This window comes from Panthera tigris, chromosome A1, assembly GCF_018350195.1.
Source record: "Panthera tigris isolate Pti1 chromosome A1, P.tigris_Pti1_mat1.1, whole genome shotgun sequence".
Lineage (NCBI taxonomy): Eukaryota > Metazoa > Chordata > Mammalia > Carnivora > Felidae > Panthera > Panthera tigris.
In genome coordinates, this window is record NC_056660.1 from 79,140,322 (window position 1) to 79,156,725 (window position 16,404).

At 49.6% G+C, this 16,404-nt stretch overlaps 1 protein-coding gene across 1 annotated transcript in view; it reads right to left on the reverse strand.

Moving 5' to 3' along the window:
• Positions 1 to 1,947: 1,947 nt before the first annotated feature.
• COL4A1 (collagen type IV alpha 1 chain) overlaps positions 1,948 to 16,404 on the reverse strand; it is a 153,859-nt gene continuing 139,402 nt past the window's right edge. Inside the window, exons 46-52 of the mRNA XM_042980109.1 lie at positions 15,906 to 16,034; positions 14,824 to 14,922; positions 13,633 to 13,845; positions 12,229 to 12,406; positions 7,846 to 7,960; positions 5,701 to 5,873; positions 1,948 to 3,449 (exon numbers count right to left, since the gene is read on the reverse strand). Coding sequence (XP_042836043.1) covers positions 3,368 to 3,449; positions 5,701 to 5,873; positions 7,846 to 7,960; positions 12,229 to 12,406; positions 13,633 to 13,845; positions 14,824 to 14,922; positions 15,906 to 16,034 — 989 coding nt within the window. The 3' untranslated portion in view covers positions 1,948 to 3,367. The remainder of the gene's footprint in view (positions 3,450 to 5,700; positions 5,874 to 7,845; positions 7,961 to 12,228; positions 12,407 to 13,632; positions 13,846 to 14,823; positions 14,923 to 15,905; positions 16,035 to 16,404) is intronic.

Genomic DNA, 16,404 nt, shown 5'->3' on the forward strand with positions numbered 1-16,404 from the left:
TCTGCCCCTCCCCTGCTCACACTCTGTCTCTCTCTCTCAAAAATAAACACTAAAAAAATAAAAATAAAAAAAAAGAAAAACCTGTGTTCACAAAAACCTGAACATGAATGTTTATTCTCTATCCATTATCACCAAAAACTGGAAATAATCCACATGTTCTTCGACAGGTGAACGATGTGGTGTATTTATATAATCCCACTGAGCAATGAAAGGGAATAAGCCATCAACGCACACGATAATTTCGGAGGAGTGTCAAATGCATCACGGTGGGTGAAGGACCGTCTCCAAGGTGACACACTCTATTATTCTGTTCATGAAGAGGTGTCACAGTGATGGAGCTCAGTGGTTGGATGCCAGGGTTAGGGTAGGGGGATTTCAGTGGCTCAAACTCTTCTGTGGACTGATTTGGATTATGCTTACATGGACCTACCCATATGTTACAATCCATAGACCTGTCCATCAACATAAATCAATTGTACTGTAGGAGAATTTTAAAAATAAAACATAAAAGCTCCTCTCAGAATAACGGACAGGATCTGGGGCACCTGGGCGGCTCAGCTGGCTTAGTGTCTGACTCTTGATTTCAGCTCAGGTCATGATCTCCTGGTTTGTGTGGTCGAGCCCCAAGTCGGGATTCTCTCTCTCTCTCTCTCTCTCAAAATTAATAAACATTTAAAAAATAAAAATGCACAGGATCTGAATGTTGGGATCCAAGGTGTCATTATCATCTTCTTTGCACGTTCCCATCTATACACACCTGTATCTAGTAACTAGTGATTTATAATCAATCAGTTTTAGGGGCGCCTGGGTGGCTCAGTTGGTTAAGCGCCCGACTTCAGCTCAGGTCACGATCTTACGGTCCGTGAGTTCGAGCCCCGCGTCGGGCTCTGGGCTGATGGCTCAGAGCCTGGAGCCTGCTTCCGATTCTGTGTCTCCCTCTCTCTCTGCCCCTCCCCCGTTCATGCTCTGTCTTTCTCTGTCTCAAAAATAAATAAACGTTAAAAAAAAATTATAATCAATCAGTTTTAGATGCAGAAACAAACTCTCCCAATGGCCGCCACATCTCTGTTCCTTCAGTAAGAACCCAGCCTGATGGTTTCAGTGTTCTGCACAATCCCATGCATCAAGGGAAGCAAATGAACCCTTCTTTCTCACCAGTTTTATCACAGATAGGTGGGAGGTGACTGAACCTACACCTTGAATGATGTTTCCTGATCAAGCATGGGAAGTCACATTCACACTGTCCCATATCTTCCTCACTACAGCAATGGCAGGTATGACAGCCCAGAACGTTGCAATATTTAGAGCTTTTCCTTTCTTTTTTTTTAAAGTTTATATACTTATTGAGAGAGAGAGAGAGTTGGGGGAGGGGCAGAGAGAGAGAGAAAGAAAGAGAGAGAATCCCAAGTAGGCTCTACGCTGTCAGCACAGAGCCCCATGTGGGGCTCAAACCCATGAACTGTGAGATCGCGACCTGAGCCATAATCAAGAGTCAGATGCTCAACTGACTGAGCCACCCGGGAGCCCCTAGATCTTTTTCTTGGACACACAGGGTCAGACTCATTTTCAGGGATCATGTTTTAACCAAGTTTAAAGAATCTGGCATCTTCTTTCCAACTTTAAGTAAGACTTATGCACCTATCGTTGCATAACCACAATCTCGGTGCTAATCCCTACCGAATCTTACTTTTAGTGGCTGGAAATGTATGTTGTTCATATCTGTTTATCTGTTTATCTTGTATCTAACTGGGATTTGAAGAGTGGCAAATCCTTGGTACACATACAATGAGTGCATGGATGGGTGGGTGGATGAATGGATGGACAGAAGGGAGGGAGGGAGGAAAGGTGAAGAAGATCAATCGGTTTTTTCTTTGTAGCAATTTCTGTAAATCACACCCAGTCTGGCTCTCATTTGGAATAACTGCAAAATAAAAATGATCTAAGGCATGCAGCGCTTACAAATTTATTAGTGGCCGGTGCAGTAACTTTTAATGTTTCTGTGGCAATACTAGCAACAAATTAATAAAAGCTTAATTTTTATACAAATAGTTTTATTACAAATTTGAATTTGTAAGAAATACACATGTAAAGAAATTACATAAAAGGCCTTAGTAGTCTTAAAACCGTGTTGGAGACTTTTGGCGCAAGGTCATTGCCTCGCATTGACAGTGCAAGGTCATTGCCAGTGGTCAATCCTGCTCTCCTGTGATCCGTCCGCTCCCTGCTGACGTCTGCACGCAGCTCGCCGGAGCGAGCAAGCCACCCAGAGGCACTTACACGGGGGGAATACTGATACTAGGGTTCAAATGAGCTGTTTTGCACACCAGGCCGCAGAACGACGAATACGAAGTAAACGAAGGCCTTTTACGGTTTTGCTGGTTCTGAAGTCAGGTCATTCGGTTGTGATTAGTGTTTAAAACCCTGAAGACATTTAATACAGAATACAAACAATAAGCTCAGAGTACATGTTTCACTGGAGCAGACGCCGCGCTCGTGGACCTGGGTTTGGCTTTGGCGATACACGCGTTTTGGTTTGGAGGTGAACAACGAAAACGGGACGTGTCACATTCAACACCCGGGTGTTTAAAAATCTATGTGAAAGGACAACACAGTCTTTTCAAGGAAGAAACTACGTAAGCTTTATTTTAACAGTGGAAATGAAACAAACCTTTGACCTAATCGCTGACATCTATATAAATTACTAAAATAATATATATATTTAATTTCCGCCTACTTTTGGACCATCTTTATTCCACAGGAAATTTGTGATTTCTGCACAAGCAGCTGCATAGTACCACACAGAGCAGAAAGACCTACATTTACGTCTGGGGGTTGGAAGATTCGGCGGCTGAGCCATTCCATCAGCAGGCCCGGAACACTGTTCTCTCGGGACCCACTCGTGTACGGGCCCAGGGACCTGCGCTTGGAAACAGCTTGACGGTGACGTAAACAAACATCCCATCCGGGGGGAGGGAATGCACCTGTCCCAACACAAGAGTGGACACAGGCGTTCAGACACAACGGAAGGCCCCGCGCACCTGCTAGCACCCTTTGGTTTTCTGATGGAGTTCGTACTTCACGCATCAGTGCATTGGCTTCAAGAACAGACTTACATTTTTATTTCATCAAAAGTGCCATTTGGTGCGTCACTATGACAGCTTATCATGCTCTTTGTTTCTCCTTCAGCGAGTAGAGGCCACCGAAGCGGGGTGTGCTAGTTAGGCAAATTCCTATAAGGCACTTTACGGCTTTCATACTGGACAGTGAGGTACACAGGATATATTTCTAGGGTTCGTTGCTGTTAACAAGAGAAGGGGGAGAGGAGGGAGTAGCACCATGTTGTACGTTAGCTGAGGGCCGGGTTTCATTATGTTCTTCTCATACAGACTTGGCAACGGCTGACGTGTGTGCGCAGCTCCCCCGCCTTCAAGGTGGACGGCGTGGGCTTCCTACAAGGCAACCCAGAAACCAGCCATCAGCGCCGCTGCTCCACGAGGCAGGCGAGCCCCTCAGCAGCCCCCGCCTTTCCTGGAGCTCCCCCCTCTCCCGAGGGGCCGGATGAAGGGGGTGGGCCCAGCCCATGACAAGCAGCGACCACTGCTCGTCCTGACCTAGTGGGCACCGCACTGGGTGTCACCCGCCCTCACAGTGCGGGGAGGGACAGGGGCCGTGCACGACAGCACGTTCACCCCCATGCGCAGCCGTGAGGCTGGTGGAGGCCCAATTGCACGCCCAGGTGAGGGCACAGCCACAGCCATCCCGAGCCTGTTGGGCTCTAAAGTCTGAGCCACTCCCAGGTTACCGCACAGCCTCCTTGGACTGTGACTTTCCCACTCCAGCCTTTCTCCTTGACTAGACCACTCGCTCCTCCCAGGGAGGAAGGTGCTCTTCTCTGTGACCCTTCACACACAGAGGGAGAGCTCATTAAACATTGGTTGAAGGGTGTGATGAGCAATGAATCTGGAACAATTAACCAGACCTTGAAATACTTTCATAAGCTTTTGCCAGATTTCTATGCAGGTGGTCGGACTGGAGGCCAGAGGGGAAGACAGTTAGTGTCCCAAATGCTCTTTGATCCTAGGAATTCTGTCTTAAGTTGACCGTTAGTGGGGTGAAGTCAGAACCGAAGTTGGCACTAACCAAATTCTATTAAAAAGGTAGCCACAGAAAACAAGTAACTTGTCCTCAAATTAAGGCTGCTTCTAAGCAACTTCTATGAAAACCATATTGCCCCCAAACTAATTATTTAAATTAATAGGATCTTATCTAATTTTGTTTTAGTTCATCGTACCAGGCTGCTGTTCTATTAACCCTATAATGGAAGCCCGAGAACCTGATACACCTGCCGAGTGCTCAGCACTTGGATAATGGTTAAGCTTTATCCGGAGAGTTGATGTCAAGCTTCCAAATGCCTGCAGGGTTTCATGTACGCTATGAATTAGGTCCCTGGTACTTTTTTGGTGCTTAAAGAATTACAAACAGAGAGTGTGTTGCTCTGTCTTTTATGATCTAAGCCCAGGAAGCGAGGGGCTCACAAGAGAGTTCCAGAAAATTCTCTCTGAAAAGGTAAAGGCAGAAAGGCTTGTCCCCAGGGGCTAGCAGCACTTATTTCGGGAAGGAACAGTAAGCATTGGGGCTCCATCAGCCTCTGTGTCTGCCCCAGCAGGGGATGGGGCCAGTGCTGCCAAAGGACAGAGGACCATCATGTGCTCCCCTCCATCCCCACCGTGCAGGCCCCACACTGACTTCAGCAAGGTCAGCAGCCATTTGGGACAGCTGTCATAAAGGTGAAGTGGTGCTAGCAGAAAAGAAAGGTAAGGTCCTCCCTATCAATTTCAGCTGCACTTGTGCCAAAATTCATGTTTATTTGCATGGGTTTAATAAAGTCTTGCTTCGTCCCTCAGAACTCACCCTGTACATACACTGGAGTCAGCACTACAACTGCTAGAAGGCAAATACTGCCCTTTCCTCTCTCACCGATGTTAAATGTGCAATATTTTTATTTTTTGAATTTTTAAAAATGTTTAATTTATTTATTTTGAGAGAGTGTGTGTGTGTGTGCAAGCAGGGGAGCAGCAGAGACAGACGGCAGGAGCAGGGGTCGGGGGAGAGAAAGAGAGAGAGAGATTGCCAAGCAGGCTCTGAGCTGTCAGAGCCCTGAGCCCCACGCAAAGCTCGATCCCACGAACTGTGAGACCATGACCTGAGCAGAAATCAAGAGTCAGAAGCTGACTGAGCCACCCAGGTGCCCCAAATATTTTTAAATGCTCTGTTTAAAGACTCCAGTTGCTTTAACTACACTGTAGTGGCGCCACCTACAAAAATGGAAGAACTGAACCCATAACTTGAGATCTGCCTTTGAAGTCTGACCCGGTTATCTGTCCACACAGAACAGAATCGAATATTCATTACCTCCTGTGGAACACACATTCCTAATCAGTTTTATAACCATCCAGAAGACCAAGACTGAAAGCCCCAAAGGCGGCTGAGCAGCAGAGAGGCCCCGCCCCAGCAGAGGCCCTGCCCCTACAGCAGGGAGGCCCCGCCCCAGCAGAACAGAGGGCCCCGCCCCAAAAGCAGAGAGGCCCCGCCCCAGCAGAGGCCCTGCCCCAACACCAGAGAGGCCCCGCCCCAGCAGACAGGCCCTACCCCAACAGCAGAGAAGGCCCTGCCCCAGCAGAGAGGGCCGCCCAGACTTACTTGAACATCTCGCTTCTCTCGATCGTGGCAAGCCAAAAGCTGTACGCGTTCGCGTAGTAATTGCAAGTCCCACGTCCGTGGCACTCGATGAATGGCGCGCTCCTGAACTCTTCCAGACAGGACCCGGGGGATGCCAGGGCTTGGCCAGAACCTTCGGCACCAGCACTGGTGTGCTGCGGAGCAAACCACGTGTGAGCCGTGGGTCAGATCCCCAGAACACCCCAGTGCCTGCACTTCTGATGGCCTGCAAGCTGGTCCGGGCTCCACGAGTGGCACGGGGCAGTACAGGACCCAGCGGGGCCGCCGCCGCCCCCTAACTTGGCGTGGCCAGTCCGGCTTCATCAGCACTTAGAGAAATGCTGTCCTAGTTATTATTTTTGAAACACTTGACACCTCCTCTAACTTGGGACAGAAGAAACAGCCAAAATGTGTAAATGATGTTGGAACCCATACATGCGAAATCAAGCTTTCTAATCAACATCCTGGAGGATAATTAAAATCCTGAATTTGCTGCATTGGATGCTATGTATCCTTTTATAAGGTAAGGAACAATCACCCATTACTTGCCTTTAAAAAGAGAGATCATTTAAATAAGAAGAAAAAAAAGTAACCACTACTGTAACTTAAAATGCACTTTAGTCTAATGGGTTCAAGTAGGATCTACCTGTGCTCAGAAACCAGGGCCATAAGATAAATGACCCCAAATGAGATAAGACATTCCAAAATCCACCATGACTATTATTTCAGACGTGAGAATTTCAGGGCCCTTTGAAGACAAAGCTAATGCCCTCCATTCCCAGATGAGGACTGGATGACGCTAGAACATTTTGGATTCGACAATGGTCCCAGTTTTGAGGCCAAGCTGAGACAAGAACAGGGGTCTCCAGACTGTGGGGCCAGAGCCCCTCCACCTCCCCACAACGCCCCTTAAGCCTGGGAAGTGATGGAGAACTTGTTCCCTGGGACACCATTACTTTAGTTTGCTCTTGATTTAGGGAAATTATGGGCAATCATTGTTTCACATCTTCGTAGGACAAAAGGCTTTCCTGAGGCTCTTTACTCCTTGGGCCAGGGGCTACTTGTGTTATCATGAGGTTCTGCTGAGTATTTCTTATGATTCTACAGGCAAAACATTCAATCTGTCTCATCACTGCTGGTGTCTTGACTTCTCTACACTGTAGTTTTAACTTTTTGGCTTTCCCAATCAAGTAGTTACCATGCAGTATTTAGAATCATCAAAGCAACTAACTTTCTGGGTGGCTGCAAATTCTCTGGTCCTGTTGAAGAGTCTACCTGAAGCATCATCAACCCAGGAAATCTCACAACCAAACGTGAATACAGACACAAGTGCTTTAAAAGTGCTTTTCTGGCACCTTCTGCACTTGGGATCACTGCAGCAGAAGAAAATAGTTATGAAGCCACTTTCCCAGTCAATACACAATAGGCTAGAGATCATCTGGGGGTCAAAACGTCCAGGCGGCCATACCTGAGACTGAGGAGGGGCGGGGCTTAGTGGTGAGCCAGAAGGTTTCCGTGCAGGGCCCTTACTGTGTGGCTTACCCGGTACAACCTGACCTGACCGGTTCAGAGCCTTCATACATGCAATCACTTCTTTAAACTGAGGCAATAAAATAAAGTAACCAGCCACCATGGGATCACAAGCAGGTGCCATATTTCCTGTGTTAACTGGTATTTCAGGGGTGGGCACATCGGGGACCTGGTGTCTGGGACAGCTGAGTGGCAGGAGAGTGTCCTCACGCTCCCAGACACTGGCCAGCGCCCCTGCTGCCTCTGCCCGATGCACACCACTGCTTCAGGCTTGCATGAGCTGCCTGAATGGGCACCTGTCTCCTCTCCTCCTGGGGAGACTCTCTGACTCCCGGAAACCTTCTCCTGGTGTCCCTGCCACCTAGTTCTGGAGCAGCCCCTCGGGAGGCAGGAGGTAGGCTCCGGCCGGGTGCAGGAACAGCTGCCATCCACAGTGGAGCAGGCCAGGCCCCTGGGGATGCTTTGAACTGGGCGGCCCAGCAAGGGAGGAGAGGCCTGTCCGGCACGAGCCAGCCAACTGAGGGTGGGAGCATGGGGGTGGTGGTGGTGTTAGCGGGAGGCTCTTCAGGGGTGCAGGGAGTTTCCCCAAATGCTCACCATCACGAAGGAATAGCCAATCCAGAGGGAGGACCAGCCGCTGGGGCACTGCGGAATCTGGATGGTCTGGCTGTGCACGGCCATCACCATGGCCGGAGCCTCGCACACCGCACACCTGGAAGGTACAGAGCAGGGACCCTGAGCACGGACAGGGACAGGGACAGCACAGCACAGGATGAAACCTGTTTGTTCTCTTCTCCTGTGCTGTCACACCTCCTCTCCACTCCCGCTTTCTGACCCAACCACATGCTTACAACACGGCTGACACGCCCACAGCTGACTCTCACTGATTTGATACGCCCACCTCAGTACTAGAATAATAAATCCCCAAGACACCCAACACTTGCTGTTTAACCATCTGCTTTGGTGGAGGGGCCGAGGGACCACTGACTTTCATTCTCTCCTTTGCGCATTCCAGTGTTTTCCAAACTTTCAACAATGAGCGTGGACTTTAGCAAACACAATTAACACTTAAGAAGAAAGAGTTGGTGAAATGCAAGTGCTACAGCTTCCAGAACTCAGCACTTTGTTTTCAGCTAAGAATCATCTTCGATCTAAGAAATACATGTAGTGACGTAGAGGAACTAACAAATAATGCATCGGAGGCTGGATGTCCACGTGAGCCTGCCTCAGACTTACTCCAGACTCAATGCCAATAGACCGGTGGCGAGACCCTGTCTGTTCCAGGCGGGGATGGACAGCGGGACACTGCAGTGCGAGTGACCCCCAAAGAACCCTCTCTAGGACAGGAGCTTCCCGAGCTGGGATGCCAGACACTTGGCCACTGGGACCGTACCCAGGAACAAATGAAAACAATGCACAATCTTCTGAGTCAGACCCGCTCAACTCAGGGAACCCTTCGATGGCAGGGCACCATTTTGTACAAGAAAAAAGAATTAAGCACTAGCAGTAAAATAATTACATTCAAGTCACAAAATGAACAGAGTATTAGCAATGCTGACGAATGACTACAAATGGTGTTAATAATTACACCTAGTTATGCCGGAACATTTGCATGAAAATGGATGAGAAGTGGGCAGAGGCCTAAATTAGTCATTCGATTTTCCGTGGACGTGTGTGCGTGCGTGCGCACAGCTTTCTATTTTATTCACGCAAATGCAGATGAATTAAAAGCCTCGGTTAAACAACAGTTACTGAAATTGGCCTGTACATCTGCTACCATCTGTCTGCCTGACACGGAAAGCAGAAATAGAGCATGGCAGACGGACGGCATTTGATGTCAGGCTCTCTCTGGGCTCAGGGTTTGGGAGGGGGGCTCGTCGAGAAGGTCATCCTGACGCAGCCCCATCAGATGGATAAGGGAACAGGGTCACAGACGGGAAGAGCTGGACAGCCCCTTGAAATTCAGACGGTTGAATCCCCCGGGTTATTCCGGCAAAGGCTGAGGCCACAGAGAGCGTGTCAGAGCCAGAACTGGGGCGCAGCAGCCCTGCTCTCCTAACAGTGGCCCTTCCGCCAGAACAATTAAACAATCAGTAGCGTGCGATAACTCAAGTCGACACGAAGCCAGAAATGTCTGCCCTGTTCTCAGGATGAAGGCAGAAAAGTTGCCAGCTTTTCTGCTTAAACGGAAGGATTCTGTGTTATTAACTCTTCCGAAAGGTTAAGCTTTAGGACCTCCCCAGAATAACCCGAAAGGCCCAAGACTTCACACAACCACGGGGTGAAAGTAACCATGGAAACTTGTGGGCTCAGAGACCAGAATGGAAGCACTGTTCCAAAGGGAACGTGAGACAGCAGGCTGGGGTGGGGGTGGGGGGGGCAGGTTTCAGGATCAGCTCCAGGACATGACTGATAAAGTCCCTGCATGCTGAGCCTCTGGGGGTCAGGTAACAGAGATGCCAGGGGCTGAAATGTACAGGGCTAGGGCACCAAAGCATGCTGTCAGGGTGGGGGGGGGGGTCTTTCTGAAAGTGAGGGGGCCACAGGGGAAAACAAATCTGAGACCCAGGGTGATTTGGGAACATCACAAACGCATGCCACAGCCCCTTCCCTCAAGCAAATGGAGGTCAAAGGTCAGTTTTATCAAGGAGGTAAAATAGCAAACAAACATGAATAATCGTTTTCTACCTGTTGTCCAAGGGAAGCTGAACAAAAATACAAAGGTGGTTAGTTTTCCTTCCAGTACAGCCCACATGGTCCTGAGCGTGGAAAGCCTCAACAGCGAAAGTCACAGGCACTCGCTGACATGTGTAAACGACTGTCTGTTTTGAAAGGTGCCGCCCGGAAGTGTGAAGAACCTTTTTCCCATTTTAAGACCCATAAAGTAAGTTTCTTACAGCTCAAAAAAAAAAAACAAAAAAAACAAAAACAAAAACAAAAACAACCCAAACCCAAAAAAGCTATCAGGAGATAGTTTAATGTAAGTCAATCTACAGTTTTTGTATTTTAATATTAGGGCACCTCCCAGCCCTTCCATCCTGGGGTCCCGTGTGGTACAGGTCTCTGAATAAGACTGATCTGCCAGGACCGCAGAGCCAGAGACAGGTACCAGAACCCGAAATCCTCCCCCAAATCCCCACGGCCTGGGGCTCCCAGCACTGGTTCCAGCGCTTACTTCCTGCTCCCTCTTCCCACTGACCACAGGACCCTGCCTTACCCTTCTTCATAGTCAAAAGCTGCCTGGTTCTTTAAAGGGAGTGTAGAAAGGCTCAAGTTAGTCCCCACTCTCACCTCCCTGAAGCAAACTTGTCCTGCCTTGTTATTCTGTTCATCCTTTATTACCTTAGTGTGTTAACGAGTAAAACTACAGAACGGCTTCTTGGTCACATGAATTCATACCTTTGTCACTTTTCTATTAGTTCTGAGTACAGCTAAGGAATCAGCTTTTAACTAGAAGGAATGAGACAAAAATAGGACCTCCATGCACTTCTCAGTCATACTAATTCCAATTTCCCGTATTAGTTCCTATCAGGCAGACTCTGGGGGACTTGAAAACATGCTCCAGACATTAATTAGTGTGGAAAGCACTTCATTTGGCAAGCTGCTTGGTCAAACACATGAATTGCCAGTGGGAATTCACCCTAAGGAAACAAAAGTTAGTGGGGGGGTGGGGAGTACAAAAAATCTCGATAGGTATACATTTTTATGTATACAACAAATCTGTATAATCTTTTTGTGTATAAAGCACAGATATACAGAATGTCTGCGGTATTAGTTTCATAGAGACACTTCACACCCATATTTGAGCTCCTGCATTAAATACCACTGAACTCTGCACTTAGAAATGGTTAAGATGATGGGGCGCCTGGGTGGCTCAGTCGATTAAGCACCAGACTTTGGCTTAGGTCATGATTTCAGGGTTTGTGGGTTCGAGCCCCGTGTTGGGCTCTGTGCTGACAGCTCAGAGCCTGGAGCCTGCTTCAGATTCTGTGTCTCCCTCTCTCTCTCTCAAAAATAAATAAACATTAAAAAATTTTTTTAATTTTTTTTTTTTACGTTTTTATTTTATTTTTGAGACAGAGAGAGACAGAGCATGAATGGGGGAGGGTCAGAGAGAGAGGGAGACACAGAATCTGAAACAGGCTCCAGGCTCTGAGCAGTCAGCACAGAGCCCGATGCAGGGCTGGAACTCGCATACCGCGAGATTGTGACCTGAGCCGAAGTCAGACGTTCAACCGACTGAGCCACCCAGGCGCCCCCAAAAAAAAATGTTTAAAAAGAAATGGTTAAGATGATTGATTTTATGTCTATTTTACTACAATTAAAATAACAACAAAATTTTTAAATTTCAAAGCGGTGGGCGATTCAGAAGAAAAAAATATTAAAAGGCTCCTCGGGGAGATAATTATTTAAGAAAACAAAGTTTAGAATGCTGCTCTCAGGCCTGCTGGGGACTCCAGGGATGTTGCTTCATGGGGAAAAGGGCGACCAGACCACCCCAGTGAGTCACACAGAATAGGAATTCTGCCCCAAAGCTGGGCATTGCCTCTCGAAGGCATCACACTGTAATTCTGAAAGAGGACAGCTTGGGACACCTGGGCAGGGGTCAGTCAGTTAAGCGTCCGACTCTTGATTTGGGCTCAGGTCATAGTCTCACAGTTCATGAGTTCAATCCCTGCATCAGGCTCTGTGCTCATAGCACAGAGAGACTCTCTCTCTGCTTAAGAGACTCTCCCCATCCCTCTCTCTGCCTCCGCCCGTTCTCTAAACAAACTTAAAAAAAAAAAAGAGAGAGAATAACTTTTATACCAAATGATTTTATGTCTGATCTCTATTACAAAACTCTGATATCATAAACAATAAGCTGGCAACAGGTCAAAAGCTTTGGGGAAAAAAAACGAAGCAACAACCTCTGCCTAGACTACAAGCAGTTTTTCTTCTTCGATTATATACATCTGCTCCTACAAATGCCCGACTCACCTGCTAATGAACGGTCTGATATTGTCGCCGGCGATGGGCGCCATAGACATGGGCATGGGCTCAGGGGTGGACAGCCAGTAGGAGTAGTCATTTCGGGAGGCGAAGTTGCACACGTTGTTGATGTTACAGAACAGGAAGGGCATCGTGCTGAACTTGCGCAGGCAGCTCCCAGCCGTGCCTACAGCCACAGGGAGACACAGGTTCAAGTGCCGGCTCTGTGATCAGTCTGCCTCCACACAACACAACCATTAAGGTGGAAATAAAACTGCTTTCAATTACAGGCAGAAAGGAGGTAAATACACCACACAGGCAAGTATGGTTGTAAATGAGCATTAACTTAAATTTAAAGTGATTCAAGGCAGAAGAAACCCTATAAAGAATTATGTAGGATATTTTGATTAAGGGAAACACACCAGTTTATCAGTAGAGAAAAATCTTTTATAAAACTGAACCCCAAAGTTGCTACGGATTCTGTCTCCCTCTCTCTCTGCCCTGACCCCACTCATGTTCTCTCTCTCTCAAAACTAAATAAACATTAAAAAAAAAATTTTTTTTAAACGGGTGCCCGGGTGGCTCGGTCGGTTAAACGTCCGACTTTGGTTCAGGTCATGATCTCACTGCTCATGAGTTCAAGCCCCGTGTTGGGCTCTGTGCTGACAGCTCGGAGCCTGGAGCCTGCTTCGGATTCTGTGTCTCCCTCTCTCTCTGCTCCTGCCCTGCTCACACACTCTCTCTCAAAAATAAATAACCACTAAAAAATTAAAAAAAAAAAAACTGAATTCCAAAGGAAATTTATCACGTGGCTCCTGATCCAGCGGACAGTAACCCTGAACAATGTCTTCAATGACTATCTTGCCGAAAATGCAGATTCTCCTTACAGGCGGCTTGTTCTTTCCAACCTCCATAAAGGTTAACGTGTGTGACACTGCACTAACTTGGTGAAGGACGTCCGGTGTGGACGAGAGAAATGACAGCCAATGGACAGCGGTCCCATGGAGACTCACCGGGGGTGGGGCTTGGAGCCTGCAGAGAGACTCAGGACAGGGGCGCACGCTCGGGTTTTAGCCAGAGCACCTGTAAAGCTGCCCTATTTTAAGAAGACCGACACTAGCTGTGAAGCATGTATTCCGGAAATCTTGACCTACTTGATAGTTTGAAGACCAGATCAAAAGTTTTATCAATTTAAAAGCTTTCAGAGACTCAGCCTTGACACTTCCCTGTGCTAATGAGGCAGCTGTTGAGCTGGTGGTTGGTCGTGTGAGGGGGGAGGGAAGCGGAACCAGGCCCTCTTCTCGCTAACGACGTCTCTGTGGCGCCCTGACATGCGGGGCCAGGGACAGCTCTGCCGGCCTAGGCACGCCACGAGTCTGTGTTGGATGAATGCACGCGTCCCCGAGGTCTCACCCAAGTCCTGGCCGTGCGCCCGCTCGTTGCCTTGCACGTAGAGCAGGGAGTACCCGTGGTAAAGAATTTTGGTCCCAGGAGGACACTGCGGGTCATCCGTGGTCTGACTGTGCCGGGTCACCAGGAACCCATGATCAACAGATGGGGTGCCTGGGGGACCCATGGATCCTGGCAACCCGTCGGGACCTGGTGGGCCTGGAAACCCTCTTGGACCTGGAAGACAGAGAGGAGTGAGCTTCCCCGGGTGCAGACAGGTGCCCTGGGATAACCCGCCTCCACGCTGCCCCCCTTTCTTTCCCTTTGCACGGACCCCCCCACGATGCTTGAGAAACACGGTGCTCGGTGCCAAGCAAACGCTCAGAAAATGGAGTCCAATATAAACACAATATGTGAAAAGGAATATATGAGGGAATGTGTCATTCAGACAACATTTGGGGGCTCCTCCAAGGAGGAAGGACCACAGAATTACTAGAAAAAAAACTCCTTTTAAAAGGTGGCTTCCTGCCACGGCAGCCCAGCACCGCGCAAGGACACAGGGTAGTGACAGCGCGTCCTTCCCCATCCCCTCGGTAGCTACGCTGTCTGCAACGCTGCTGGCTGGCCTCCTGCTGGGCTGGGCCCCCCCCCCCCACCCGGACCCCCCCCCCGCCGCCTTTCCAGTGGAGGCCTCAGCCTTTACCATCTCAGTCAACATGGGACAGCGGAGTGTCCGCTTCCTTGGGCAGCACACCGACTGCATTTCATGCCGGATGGTGGCCTCTCGGCCACCACCGGCATCGTCATCCACCCCTCCTGTCCACTGCTGATACACAATTTCTGTGGCTGCAGCCTGCTCCCCACCCCCACCACAGGAAGCCCCAGGCCGTCGCTGCTGGCCATCTTCTAACAACATCTGGAAATCACTGGCTTAGATCAACATCTGTCTCTCCACACGGAAAAAATGACAACTTTACCTCTTCTGGATGAGCTTATTTGCTCTTAACACACACACACACACACACACACACACACACACACACACACACACACAGACTTCCTCGGAAACCTTGCAGGCGATGTTTTCAATTCCATTTTGCAGGCGTCTGCACACCTGACTTCCAGCGTGTGACCCAGAGATGCAGGCAGAGGGCAGCTGGCGGGGTGTGGCGGGGGGGGGGGCGGGTGGTGGGCAGGGTGCCGCAGCAAACCTACCAGGGGGGCCAAAGGGTCCCGTCTCTCCTTTCTGGCCAGGAGCACCGTCAAAACCGGGAACACCTGGAGGTCCAGGCAAGCCCACGGATCCTGTCACACCTGTGGGAAAGTGAAAGGAGCTGGTGACAAAGGCCTGGAGCACAGGCGGGTGCCTCTTTGTCCTCCCTTCTGAAATGTCTCTGTAGCCTAAGGCCGGCAGCAGCAGTGACACTGTTCTCCCAGACAGCCTGGAGCCCCTCCTGTGAAGCCTTGTTGGCACCGGCCGCATCCAAACTGGCGTTCGCAGGGCGCGGGCCCCACCGTCTAACCCAGACCGCACGCAGTCAGCGTCTAACCCAGACCGCACGCAGTCCCCCCCTCCCCCCCCCCCCCACCACCTGGCTGCTCACTGCTACCTTGTGGCACCTGGCTTTGGGAAAGGCAGTGACGCGGCAGGGAGGGAGGGCTGTGACCCAGTTTTGTGTTCTCAATCATCTTCCCCAGGCCGTGTTTCCGCACCCCAAGTAATTCTTACGTGACAGACAGACCCGTGGACAGGTCTTTGATTCCATGTGGGCCCTTTCTTCCCAGGTAGTTTAAAGTGAAATTTTCACAGATGCCTCCTCCTAAGTATAGAGTCTTCCTTCCCCTCTACCGTCCAGCCACCCCTCACCAGCAGCTCTTAAGACAGGGAGGGCTCAGCCCAACTAAGCAGCAAGTGCCAGGTCGGGTGTCTGGGGACCCCAAGCACGAGCACAGGCCACTGTCAAGGCCCATTCTCATGGTTCCAGATCAATGCCTCCAGCCACCTCTTGTCTTCTAGCTGAACAAGATGGTCTCTGTGCTGCGGCCCATGTCTTCCCCGAGTGAGCACAGGTCCCTGGATGTTCCTCTGGCTTCTCCTGTATTTTGTTCTGGCTTTTGAGTTCCCTTCAGAAACTTCATTAGGTTTTGATATCCATTAAAGGAAATCAAGAAAGTCCTATTCAAATATACACCTGTACGGCCATCACCCAGAGACCCTGGCTTGGGACACATTGGTGAGGAGCAGACCCTGCCCTATTTCCTTCTGACCCCACACCTCCCCTTTGCTATTTTCTTACCTTGCTGTCCTTTGGGGCCTGGTGGTCCCGGAAGCCCCTTCAGACCTGGGGGACCCTCTGGGCCAGGGAGTCCTGGCTCTCCTTTGATGATGTCGTAGGGCCCTGGGGGGCCTGGGGGCCCAGGGAGGCCTGTGGGAATCAGGGGGGCCACTGGTCAATTCCACTGTCAACATTCGTGGGAGCAGATCCAAGCATGAAACCCAATCCAAACACGTTTCTCAGAAGTCATTCAGTATCAAAAACACATGTAATAGGTCTTCACGAGACGTACACGTACCTACGCCTTGCTACTGTTCAACATAAAGTCCTGAATCCTTGGGACTGACCGATGCTGGGGTCGTTACTACAAACTGGGAGCTGGGTCCCAGAGCCCCTGATAACCGCGGGCCAGCAGGTGGGGCTCCATGCCTCCCAGGGATCCCTCCCCGACCCGGAGAGCTACAGCATGTGCAATTAGGTCTCATCTTATGCTTCTCTGAAGTCTGCCTTATGGACATTA